This window comes from Pinus tabuliformis, chromosome 8 (genome assembly GCF_031772625.1).
Source record: "Pinus tabuliformis cultivar Carrire ecotype Pingquan chromosome 8, CPIR1, whole genome shotgun sequence".
Classification (NCBI taxonomy): domain Eukaryota; kingdom Viridiplantae; phylum Streptophyta; class Pinopsida; order Pinales; family Pinaceae; genus Pinus; species Pinus tabuliformis.
In genome coordinates this window covers 122,398,385-122,412,594 of record NC_142294.1, presented here as the reverse complement: position 1 = coordinate 122,412,594, position 14,210 = coordinate 122,398,385, and the positions used below count along the sequence as shown (strand labels likewise).

The 14,210-nt window shown below is 34.4% G+C and overlaps 1 protein-coding gene across 4 annotated transcripts in view; it reads left to right on the top strand.

Annotated features, from left to right (window-relative positions):
- The window catches only part of LOC149234433 (transferases, transferring acyl groups), a 415,828-nt gene that overhangs the window by 275,102 nt on the left and 126,516 nt on the right, over positions 1-14,210 (top strand). For all 4 annotated transcript variants that reach the window (XM_089371840.1, XM_089371839.1, XM_089371841.1 and 1 more), the window contains one exon: positions 9,991-10,078. In XM_089371840.1, coding sequence (XP_089227966.1) covers positions 9,991-10,078 — 88 coding nt within the window. The remainder of the gene's footprint in view (positions 1-9,990; positions 10,079-14,210) is intronic.

Sequence of the window (14,210 nt, the reverse complement as noted above, 5' to 3'; positions counted from 1 at the left end):
TGTAGAGATGATTCCCATCCAGCTGTTGGCTCTTGTATCAATAGTTTCGAACGACAATATGAATTGTGCAATTTTCCCATCGATTCCACTTCCGTCCAGAAATAATTCGACATGGAATTAAAACCCTCTGACATGTTCCTTACCAACATCTATGTTTCATTTTCCTGACCCGTCTACATACCACTGGTCTTGACCATTGATTCGAGGAAAGGATGAAGAACCATAATGGCAGAGGTTTGTGTAGTGTGACTATGACTGTAACCGTTGAAAGGTACATGCCATTTGACACACGCCCGTACGGTAGTAATTTAGCATATCACATAAAATAAAATAACCATAAAATAATTTAGGGAATAGAATAAAATAAAATAATTCCAACGTAGGAAATAAACATAAATTTAAATGATAAAATAATTTATAAAAACAAATAAAATAAAATAATAAAAAACTATATCAAAAAAAAAATTCAATATATATATATATATATATATATATTAAAAACAAAAATCAAAATATATATATATATATATTAAAAACAAAAATCAAAATATATATATATATATATATATATATATATATACAAAAATCAATAAATCAATATATATATATATATATATATATATTAAAAACAAAAATCAAAATATATATATATATATATATATATATATATATATATATATATTGTTAACCTTGATGTCAAGTTACATATGCCAAGATGACAAACTCAAGATGAAGAAATTGCTAGCAATACAGCCTTGAGGACAAAGCTTCTGAAGGAAGGGACAATGTTATGAATATAATTCATAACAAAATAAATAAATATAAATAATATAAATACTAAGTAATCAAGTAATGATTATGTTAAGAAGTCATTAGTTAAGTGAAAAGGCATGTCTAAAAGACATGCCTTATCGTGAAGGGACACCTGCTTAGTATATATGTGGGTCCTCATTGTAACATTTTACATCACTTATATATTTTTATATATACTAAATTATTATCACAAAATACCTCTTTTGTATTTTTACTTTAAAGCCAACAAGCTATAGGTTTTGTTGCTTCACTTACGATTTTAATTTATTTTTGCCAGAAAATTTAATTAGTTGACTCATGAGGGGATTAATAATTTTTCCAACTCTCAAATAATTTAGCCATGGTGTCTAAATATGAGGGTCCATCCACTAAAATATTTTTTACATCAAGATATTAAAATTTAATACATAAAAGGGAAAAACCCATTCATTATAGACCCTCAATTATTTTACCGAATTTTGTGACTCAATATGATCTAGTAGATCAAGTGATTTGTAATAAAATAATTTAGCCAATTAGTTAAAATTATTCCCAAATCACTTTATAGAAGACTCGACCAGAACACTAGGACTTACCTAAGATCTTGATGACAAATCCACTCTAGCTTTGGGGTGAGGTTGGAGGGAAAAACTCTGCCGATCATCCGTGTTTAGAAACACACATGAATCAGTGAGACGAAAAACCTCCTAGGATAGAAATCGTCACAAAAAAAGTAGGATTACCTAGGTTGTTACATACATAGATGGTCTTACTAGGATCATTTACATTATAAACTTGCAGAATGGGTTTACAACTTTTACAAAATAATGACTGAAGATGATGATGAAATTTGGATAATCTTCACTGCCTAAGCATGATGGAATCTTCTTGCGAAAATGTACATTGCTATAGGGTAGTTGACGCAGAGTGGTCAACATCTGGCTCTACTTGGGAACACTTTGCTTCATTGAAGGAATGTGAGAATCTAGAATCTGCACCCAAGCAACACACAAGTTAATATAAGTAGCGTCCAACCAAATATAATCCAAAAATCATCATATAACATTAAGTACATAAATAGTAGCTTTGTAACCATTAACAATTCTACTAACATGAAAAATAACTCTAATCTAGGAACAGAATTAAAATGTTGAAATGACAAGGTGTAGGGTTAGAAATAAAATACAAAGGATGCCCTATAACATTAGATGCCATCTTTGAAGAACAACTTGAGCATTTGGCCATTTGCATGTAATTCATGTGGTTCACCATCCAATCTGCTCAAGTGGAATGAATTCGGTCCAGTGATGTCTTGGATAATGTACGGTCCCAACCACAAACTGTCAAACTTCTTATGTTTTCCTGGTTTTTTATTCTTGTGATCTCAAAGAAGTATCATATCTCCAACCTGCGAAGATCTAGATCGAGTTGATTTATCAAATCTTTTCGTAACATTAGATTGATTTTTACACATACTATCAAAAGATTTCCTACGAGTTTCATCCAACTTCACAACCTGATCAATTCTATTTTGGACAACATCTTTATCAACAGAGAAATGCTGAAGGAGTTGATAAGTTGGCAATTTAAGGTGCACAGGTAGAGTTACATCCGAGCCATAAACTAATTCAAAGGGACTTTACGAGTAGTTTTTTTCTTAGTAATTCTATCTGCCCATAATGCATACTTGATTTTGCTATCCCAGGACCGCTTATTATCTCATACTATCTTCTTGATAATGGTTATAAGATTTTTATTACTTGATTCAGCAAGGCCATTACCTTGAGGATAGTAATTAGATGAATGAGATAAAACAATGCCATACTTGAAGCAAAAAGATGAAAATTTTGAAGAACTAAAAGCCTTCACATTATCAGTGGTGATTTTAGCTGGGACACCAAATCTAGTAATGATGTGATTTTCAATAAAATCCATAATAACCTTTTTAGTGGCATTCTTAGCAAAAATGGCTTCTACCCATTTAGTGAAATAATTAGTAGTAGTCAAAATCCATTAGTCGCCATTGCTATAATTTTCATGAAACTTCCCAATGAAGTCTAGACCCCAATGCTCAAAAGGTGCCTCAACAACCACAGGTTGTAATGGTAGGGCAACAAGATTTTGTTTCCTAGTGAAGGCCAACTGCTAAAAAACTTACGCACATCGGAAAAAATTGAAGGCCAATAATAACCAGCTCTCAGAATTTTGTGGGCGGTGGTTCTAGCAGCATAATGACCACCACAAAATCCTGAGTGAAACTCAAAAATCAACTTCTTGTGCTCAATTTCATCAACACATCTAAATATAATACCCTAAAGATTTCTCCATCCAAGGCCATCCTTCATAAGGCAATACTTCATTGCTTTTAATCTAAGAGCCCTTCTTTTATGTAAAACTAAATGATCAGGGCATGTAAGATTTAACAAATAATGAATGATATCCTTGTACCAATCATGCTTTTCTAACCTTTGCATCTCAGGTGAAGATGAATCGTTAAGACAAATCAAACCAAGAGATTTTTCATTTCCTTCAGTCAACATTTAAGCCAATCTTTGACCTTTGACCAACTTAGTGGGTCTAATCCAAGTTATACTCTTGGATCTTAATAACCCACCTAGTACGAGTCCCTAAGCAATCAGTCTGAGTTAATATATTTTTAATAGTCGAATGTGAGACAAAAGCAATGATTTTATAATAACCCACATAAGTCTTGAAATGCTAAAGAGACTGGACCAAGGAATATGCTTGCTTTTCCATGGTAGTATAATTTAATTCAGAATTTTGAAGAGCTCTACTCATGAAAGCAATAGGCTGTTCATGACCTTCCTTATTCTTTTGTAACAAGACACCAACAATTGTATCTTCTGAAGCAAAAGAAAAAACCATGAAATCTTTAAAATAATCAGGGCTAGCTAGAACAAGAGATTTTGCAATAACACCTTTGATTTCTTAAAAACACTTTTCACTGCCTTGTTTCCACAAAAAATTATCATCTTTCTTAAGAAGACTTTGAATAGGTTTGGCTATCTCCGCATAATTTGGAATAAATATCCTAAGAAAGTTGGTTTTTCCAAGGAAAGACTGGAGGGATTTGAGATTATGAGGAAGATGAATCTTTTGGATTGCCTCAACCCTTTCAGGATCTATCTTGATCCCATCTTTCGAAATGATGTGACCAAGTAGCTTCCCTTCAGTTACTCCAAACACAGATTTAGCAGGTTTCAAAGAGATTCCAAACTCTTTACATGTGTCAAAAACTTGCCTAAGATTACCTATATGATTGATACCATCCTTAGAAAAAATTGTAAGATCATCTTGATAAATCTTAATGATTTTACCAATTAAACCCTTAAAGGCATAATCCATAGCCCTCTGAAAGGGAGCTCCAATGTTAGTTAATCCAAAAGGCATACTTAATGTCTTTAAATGTACCCCATGGTGTGATGAAAGTTGTTTTGTGCCGATCATCTTTATAACCAACCTCAAAATTTTCAAATTCATCCAACTTATTAAGAAAGCAAATCACCTGTCTTTCATCATTAAAAACTTGCCAATGCTCCATATTGTCAGGTACAGAAGGTCTAAAAATAATCTCCATTTTAACCTTATCCTTCAACAATTCATTAGATAACTGCAAAGTAGATGTTGCTACAACAAGCTCATCAGCCAAGTTATTCTTTTCTCTAGGGATGGCTTCCAGGTCTAGAGCATCAAAACATTCCATAGTGTCCCATACAACATTTTGATAGTTACTTAATCTTTGGTTTTTACGTGTAAACTTATTCTAAATTTGCATGATAACAAAATCCGAATCTCCCTTGATACTAAGCGACTTAACCTTCAAATCCTTTGCCAATTCAAGACCCAACAATAGAGCTTCATACTCAGCAACATTGTTGGTCGCTCCAAACTCCAATCTATAGGAAAATTTGAAAATATGACCAAGGGGAGACTTTAATACAATTCCAACACCTTTACCATGCTTAGAAGATGCACCATCGAAATACATATACCATACCTTATTCTTTAAATCAACCTTCTTCTCATCAAGCTTGACCTCTGGGGGAATTATAGAGCTAGACAGAATGGTATAATTCCCAAGGTTAGGTTGTTCCTCTATTATTTCATTATGGGGAGTCTTAGGATCTTCAACATGAAATTTTATCTCAGGCTCTCGTAGCATATGACCAATTCATCTGAATACCTCCACCTAGATCAGATGCCCATTTCCTAGACAACAACATGCCCTAAGCATCAGGAACGTCAACTACAACTATGTCCATTACAATCATTATGTCAGGGTAAACTGATAAATGAACTTGTAAATCCTTAATCAACCCATGAACTTCAATCTTCTTAGAATCCATGGCACATATGTTGTAGTAAGGTCTAGAAATTCTTAAGTTAAGTTGCTCCATGACCCTCTTGGTCATAACACAAGCCAAAGCACCAGAATCCAACATGTAGTTATACAATCTATAACCATTAAGTAGCAAAGTAAGAAAGAATGGTTGATGATCTTTGTTATTTGAATCCATACTTTGCAAATATATGGGGGCATCCTGATAGACAGTCTCAGGAGCCTTCTATTGAGAAACATTCACATGAGGAGCTTCAATGGCTTTTAATAACTTAGCCTTTTGGGAAGGAATCTTCAATATTTCGATGACAAGAAACCATATTTTTGCATTATTAAACCAACTTCTCAAATCAACATCCAAACTAGAGCTTGAACCATGGTTAAAACTTCGAGGGGGAATTTGATTTCCACTTTGATCCTTATCTCTTCTTTGATAAGTCAAACCCTTATCTTTCGCAATTTTCAAGACTTGCTCTGGAGAAGGCTTCTCACCAAATAATTCAACCATCAAACCCTTTTCATGATCAAAATTATTTGTACTAAAGGAAGATGTAGAAGGCCTGACCTCTTTACTATTTTCCTTGACTTCCATCCAATCTTCCATAGATAATGAAAACTCCTTGCCAACCACATTTATTTGATTACTTGTTCCAAACATCCCACTATCCAACATTCTCTTAACAGTGGAGCAAGTAGCCTATTCACGAAGAATATCGCATGCCCTACAATACTTGCATGAAGAAGTGAGTTGCTGTAAAGCAAGATATCAACTTGTACTTCAAAGCAAAATGAAATGCAAAGCATCAAATGAACTTGTAGCAAGATCTAAATTAGAAGTCGAAATTTGATGGTGAGGTTGTGTTAATTTTAAAGCATGCAAAATGAGTTAAAAAGGAAAGTTAGAAAAGATGAAATGTAAAATTAGTCCACCCACACAAAATCCTCCTTCCAAAAGAGGAGAAAGGATGCCATGGGTAAAACCTAAGCTTCCATAAGAAAAATACATCTTTTATTATGATATTACAATGGAGGCACCCAAAAGATGAAGGAATTAGTACAAAATAGCTATAACATCTCTCCAACAATAGAAACCTCAAAGGCCAATGAAGACTTGCTAAAATCCGAAAATTATAGTCTCCACAAAGGCCCACGACCTATCCTTATTTGCAACTTCTTCTAGTGTCCACGACCTCCTTCATATAAATCTTGGATGCTTGAGAGGTCCTACAAGAAAACTAGTTAGAGTTCAATAGTCTTTCCTCAAGGCATTTGTGTCAAAACTCCAACTATGGGCTGCAAAACTAAGACAAAATTAGTGTAAAAGAGCATGTAAGTATGATACAAAATAATATACAAAACCAAATCAAGTGATGGGAGTGAACCCCATCACTTGCCTAGTTTGGGAAATGCTCTTAAATAGCTAAATATATCAATAAAAGCACAATTTCTTAGAGAGATTTAAATTATGAAGTATTGGTTATATACAAGCTATGTCAACGAAAATTCTTGCAAGAAAGTCACTTTGTAAGATAAACCATGGAATTCAAAGAACCAATGAGAGCTCCTTAGAGAATGTGTCAAGAGTGGGTTGGTCTTTCCAAAGACTTCCCTTCACGCTTGATATTTGATCCAACAAGTTTCCTCTACATAACTTCAATCAAACACTAGTCCCATATAGATCTAGCAAATAAGCAATGATAAGAAAAATCTAAAAATTTATTGGAAAATAGCTAAAGATTTCTACACCTAGAGCATATTCCTAAATCAATTGCCAATGCAAGATAGCTTTACATTAACAAATTTACAAAATTATATGGAAATAATATAAACCAAAGCATGAACAAAAGAAATTATACCAATAGTGAGCCAATTATCATAGTCCAATGGAACAACAACTCATGAATGAACCCCAAAGTCTTTTATTGCAATTGAGAACAAGTGTACATAAGAGCAGAACTTTCCTAAGCACAATAGCTCGTAACAATGATTACATAGTGAGAGCCCATGGCCCTATTATATAGAAGTTTGGTAGCCAATCCCAAGGCAAATGGTGACAATCCCAAGATAAATGAGTGACAATCCCAATGCCTCTACATGCAAATTCGAATTTCCTAAGTGGCCATTTGATTTACTCTATAGAGGCCCACGCAATCCTTGAGGAGGAGAACTCGTTGAGGTGGAGAGGACATGTGTATGTGAGAGTGGAGTAGTAGGAGATCACTCTCCACTTCATCTCAAGCAAACTTAATCAAATCTCCACCAAATACTCAACTCAACTTGGAACTCGAGCTATACTCCACAATTTATGCGATTTATCTTTGGGAACTCGTGGTCCTTCTCCAAGAAATTCAATTTCCCTTTTTGTGTCATGTTTCTCCTTGATTCATGGTGCATGGTGGAGTCCATATCACTCTTTAACTCTTTGATTATTTTCCACCTCATTTCCACATCATTTAGCATGAGTGGATATGTATTTTCTCCAATTTATTTAATTCCTGGGCTAATTTATTTCCACATTTTCCACAAAACATAGGAAAAGTGGGGACCCTTATTTTTTAGCCCTGAAAGTGTGTCATAGTAGAAATTTGAGGGAGAAAGGTGTAATTTTGAGCACACATACCCCATACAAGTTCTCTAGACATCACTTATTACATTATACATTAAGTGATTATTCAAATTTCTGCCCTATGAGAAATTTTAAAATTTTTAAAAATGACCCCTAGACGTAATCAAAATCCATGAAATTTCACGAGTGATCTAGTATGGTAATATACAATGACTCTAGACACTAAGACTCATCCAAGGCCTCGTCTTCAAGCCGTACTCCGGCTTTGGGGTTATGCTTGGAGGAAAAAACTCAAATAATTATTAAGTCCCCGTAAGGATATAATAATTAACCAAGTGAAAATAACCTCCCAGAGTAAACTCACTTGATGAGAAAGTCCCAAGTTACCTAGGTCTGTTACATGACTCAACTCATCATGCTAGCATCACTTTTACATAGTCCCTGCAAGGCTTGTGGAATTTGAGTACAATAGAAAAAGATGAGAAGAAGTAGAGTTAAAAAACTCTAATGACATAGTGAACTTTGATGGTAGATGAATCCTTTGATACATCCTTGGGTATGTATTCTTAAAAAAATCTTCAAGTGCCACTGCAGTGGTCAATAGGACTACAAACATCTTGCTTATCCAAAGTGTTTCTCTTTTTGTATGTTGAACAAGCAAGTAAAATGACCATTATGGGAGAGTGTTGGAGATAATGGTCATATTTAGAACTTAGATGTATTAGGAGTTAGATGAATAATAAGAACTCACTGGTAAAGTGATGTAATAATCGAGCATTCATGTAGTGTAATAAATGATCATTTGTAAAATGATGTAATAATAGGGCATTTAATGTAGCCACTAATATAGTGGTTAATAGTTAGGTATTTGGGAGTTACATATTGTACTTCTCTCTCCTATGTAGTGGGACAATGCATCATCTAATATATGAATCTATTCTTTCTCATTATTGTGTATTCATGTCCACACAGTTGTGTGGAAACTTCATGCTTGTTTCATGCATGAAGAGCCAAACCCAATGGATGAGACGAAGCCATCCCTAGTATATGATTTTGTATAATTTTTGTCAACCCTAGTACCATACATGAATAATTGGCTTCCTTTTTTTTATTTGTATTTCTTTATTCAGTATGCAGATGCTAGGTTTTAAGAACTATTTTTCAGTGCTAGTTTGGCTTGTCTCTGTTAAAATATGTGAGGTTGCAATTTAAAAGGGTAGTTATGTAAGTGATGGTTTTGGATTGCCCAACTTAGAGCTATGTTATTAAGGATGATCTCTATTGTACATTACACTCTCAAAGATAAAATTAGTCTTTTTAAAAGGGGATTTATGTAAGCCATGGTTTTGGATAGACCAATTTAAAGCTATGTTGTAAGGAGTATCTATGATGTACATGATACTCCGAGAGATGAAATTATTCTTTTATAGAAAAATGATGAAATATTAGACTCTTGCATGTGATTTTCTCAAACCATAAAACCTTACTCTATCTTGCATGCTGAAATTATCTCAAAGTCACCTATATTGTGGTTGTGAATAGAAGAAATATCATGAAAACCCTAAATAGTTGATATGCACTACTAAATCTTTAAAATATAACTTCCATTTATTCAAGTTGTGCAATCCATATTTGGTAAGTAATCAATGAAATTGTTTAGATAGCAACTTTATCCATCTTTACCATTAGAGGAAAAATTTCAAAAGACATCTTTCGTAGATTGAGAAGTTTTAAGCACAAGATGCTGCATTTGATTGAATGCATATTGAAATGCTATTGGAGTAAATAATTTTCTCTTCTCCCCCATTAATGTTAGAATACCCATCAAAGGCTACTATGATTTGGTTTGCCTTGAGCATGAATCAAGGAATCTTGCTACTATGATTTGGTTTGCCTTGAGCATGAATCAAGGAATCTTGCATTGTTAAGAGCATTCCTTAGTATTTGTAACAATTAATGAAATATATATGCTTTCCTTTCCTAATACTCATCTTAATGAGTAACAATATTGTTTTTATTAAAGTTGTAGAGAAAACTGATGTAATCTTGTTTTCCTTTGAATGATATTAGTGACTCATTACATGTTTTATTTAAGCAATATTGAAAGTTTGAACCATAAGTCTCATTCTAGCTTAATGAATATCAATATATATTTTTATAGCCTTTTCATTTAAAATGATTTTTTTTGCAAAAATGTTATGACGCATACTAAAATCTTGTGTGTCAACTATATCACTAATAATTTGTTTTTTAATCGATGTATGGGCTTTAGAAAGCGTGGAGGTATACTTAAAAGTGTAAGCCCATTACTCTTGATTGGATTTGCTCGAATGGTTCTTACTAAGGGGGTTGACTACCAGGTATGTAGAAATAAATTGTCTTTTGATGCCATTGATTTTGGAAAAATTACACTAACTAAATTTTATCCACCTCCATTATTAGTCCTTCCATTTTTTTTAAAGAAAAATGTGTCTTATATTTAGAAAAAATATTCAGAAACGAAAATGCCAAATAAGGAACGATATATAGAACGAGCTTCATTACATCTTCATGACAATAACTAAAGCAAAAATATAATGAAAATAACTAGTATGATTCAAAGATGGGCGTCTTTGATCAACATTTTGTATGGAATATGTGTTAAATTTGGCAACTAGGGACAAACTTCACCTTGGACAACTCATATGAGGCAGCTGATATTTTTATTGGATTTCTCTCTCTGAGAGGTGTAGGATTGATCTAAAGATGATCTCTTTCTGACATGTACAAATGGAATTATGAATTTATTTTGTTTATGGACAAATTGTGAAGGTCGGACAACAAACTAATGTAGGCTCAGAAGTCCAACATTCACTTCTATTCATCCTCAACATTGCATATAAATAGGAGCCTCCTCCTCATTTAGACATTTCACTCACTCACATATCTCTTTCTCCTTCATTGATTGGGTATAGATTTCTGAGGCAACTCTCCACACATGCAAAGAAGCGCAGTTCTGTTCCTACATTGACCAACGTTGACCGAGGTTGTAGGAAGGGTTTTTGACCAGTGTTGACTAGCAACATTGACCTGTTTGATTGTCTTTTTGTGAGGGTTATCTCTCTTTGGGCAGGGCACATTTATGGGCACAGAAAACGAGGCAGACTGTACTGTTCGACCAGTGTTGTCTGCATAAGGGTTTGACTGCAGCATTGACTTTCGTTGACCAGGTTTGACTGGATATTTTCGGACTGTTTTTGGGCTGATTTGATTTGTTGTTGGAGGTTGAGTTGACTAAGTTTGACCGAGCTGTTTTGGAGGTCAAAATCTGCCCTTTTGACCAGCATTGATTTTCTGGTTAGGGCTTTCTGTGGCTGTTGTTTGACTGGACAGATTTCACTTTTATTGGGCAAGTGAATATTGCATATTGTACTCTCTCTCTGCTGAACTTTTGAAGAATATTAAAAAGAATTAATCAAAGGGTTCCTGTAACGACCCATCTTTAAATACACATATTATATGCTCTTGTATAAAAAAGAATAATAATAAAAATATAATAATAAATAAATAAAAATGATATTTATAAAATAGAATAAAAATCAAGTATTAATATCAATAATTAATTAACCTAAAGTTCTAAAGTTTATATTAAAAAAAAACAAACATGAATAAAGTGAAAGCATACATATCAATGTTATAAAGTTATAAAAAGGGTACGTATAATATGATAAGGTACATATCAAATATTATAAAGTTATAAAAAGGGTACGTATAATATGATAAGGTACATATCAAATATTATAAAGTTATAAAAAGGGTACGTATATGGTTAATAGAGATGTAATAATACTATAATAACCATAACCCTATAAAACCTGAATACTTCATATGAACACCTGTACGGGAGGATGACTCACGCCCTTGAGGAAGCTGTCACCGCGGGAGAAAGCGGTGGAGTCGCTGGTGTACAGGGCGGCCACCGCTAAACCCAGCTATAAAACCGCAGATAAGGGGCTGAGTTCGGGGGAAGAAGAGGGCAGGAGAACACCAGGAGCAGAAAATCAGGAGGGCAAACCAGAGGAAGAAGATTGACCATTGGAAGAGCTTTAATCAGTCTGAGGTTCTGGGCACGGGGGGCAGTGAGCTTCTGCGAGAAGCTTACTGGATTGAGCAGCCAGGCTCTGCTCAGTCTGGCTGGGAGGAATTGGTTTCCCGGTAATTGGATCAGAGTAACCGCAGCGTCATCAACTACACCGAAGCAGGCAACAGTTCAGGTAGGTGTTCAAAATCCCTTACAGTTACTGTATTTCAGTTCTGGTTCTTACCATATTTCAGTTTATGGTTATTACACATGGTATCAGAGCGGTTGTTCAAACCCTTTTCGATCTTGCAGGCCCTCAATTCACTGTTCTTTGGTATATGGAGAATGAAATGGATTTCTTTAACCTCATAATTTGTCCCGAAACATGTCTACTGCACCTTCTGGAAATTCGTATGCCCTTGATACTTCGAAGTTTAGGGATTATGGTAGCTCAGACCTATTCACGATTGCTCGGATTTGCAATAATTTTTGGATGCCTTCTCATGATCTCAAATGAGCGAGCTCAGGTGCCATAGAAAAATACTGTCACAATGACTTGAGTGCCTTTAAAATTTGTATTAGCGTAAGAGAGGACGCGTGAGTTCTATAAATTTTGTATCAGCGCGTTGCCCTCTGATGCATACACTGTTAATTGCCTTTGCCTGCATTCTTTTCTTTCCCTGTCAGCTGTATTGCCTGTAGCTGCAATAAAGCAAGCGAAAGGATTCTGTCCTTGTGCTTTGGATTCTAGCCGTAGGGCATCATTCCAACGCTGCAGCAGCACGCGTCCTTAAATTTCGTCAATGGGTGCGTCTGTCGAGATTTAGCGCTCTCTGTCTCTTTGTGGAACGGCCTCCCTTGAACAATCCTGAGACTCTGGGTGAGTTACCAATCGAAATTCACGCTGTTCCCCTGCTCGGTTCTTTGTCTTCCATATAGAACAGTCAATTTTTTTTACTTGCAACAACCACCATGTTTAAACATAAAAACACGTAACTAAAAAAAAAAAAAAAAGGTCGACGGGCAAAACAAAAATGTTGCAAATGACAAATCTACCCATTGGAGGTGTCCGTCAAACTGAGATAAAGCCCAGCCCACGGTGAAGGGATTTGAGCGTTAAATTCAAATATTTTTTTTTTTTTTGCTCCCTCAGAACCCTTATCATTTCGTTAAAGTCGTATGACAATATATTGGACGTCTATAGATTAAATGACCCAATAATAAATTAATCGAATTTGCTAAGTAATTCTATTAGTCCTTAATTAATTCAATTTGTTTCGTTATTGACATATAATATGATTTTAATGGGACAACTTCGATTTCAGTGGAAGTCTAATTTTAATTTAAAATATTAATAAATTTTTCACTATTCGTTAGTTAATATATATATGCAAACTCGTTATTTCTGTCGTTTTGATTTAACTGAACTTGTCTCAAAAACTTCTGAGTAGTCCTTGAGAAGCTTTACCGCACAACTGATAAAATCATGGTAGTCTAGAGCATTACAAGCTTTTAATGTAGCATTATAATGCCCAAGAATAGAAGCACCAGTCATATTGCCCATCTTTTCATAGTCTTCAGGTGTGCTTCCCGCAGCTTTGGCTTTAGTTTGTTTTATGTTGTGTTTCAATGAAATTGTGTCATTGACCAGTAATTCATGGCCTCATCATTCCTCATTTTTGTGGACTCCATTATTTTGACTCAACTCCTTAACTACTTGATATGGTTTTAGTCATTTGTGAATTTTGGTTTTAGTGACTCGACTGATAAGAATGTTGATATTTGCAGTCTAGAAAATAACACTATTATACTCTAGAGGGAATCCTTTTATCAAAGAAATTAATCACCCGAGCATTGCTTCTCTCTTTCAATAAAAACACTAGGTACCATATTCCATAAGCCATGAGTTCTAATTGGCTTTAGTGTACAAATAAGTTCTCACTTGTATTATAAATCCACGTTGTTTTCTCTAAACATAGCAATAGCTTTTGACTGAGAATTAAATAAAGCACAATTTTTACAAAACCAGGTCCATTCTTTCTTAGATATTTAAAAAAAAAGAACCGCAAGCACTTATCTCTCCTTGTGTGAGTTAACCAGTAAGCTGCAACACTTTTATGCAAGCATAGGAATCAGGACCTTCATACAAACGCCCCCATGTGCTTCATTCTCATGTGTTTATGCACATAAATAGCTTGTGAAAGTTATCATTTTATACAAAGTTCATATGCTTACTCTTTTGGCTCTTTTTGGGCAGGATCCCAGAACCCCTGTTGTTCATGTGATATAATTTTTTTTGTTCAAAGTTATATTTATTTGTTCTATAAAGTAACATAGGTAGCAGCTTCCAAACAGGTTTCAGAAGAAAGCAAAAAGCCATTGCTTATAGAACCTTGCATCCAAGTCTGGACAGAGTCTACATCTTCTTTATA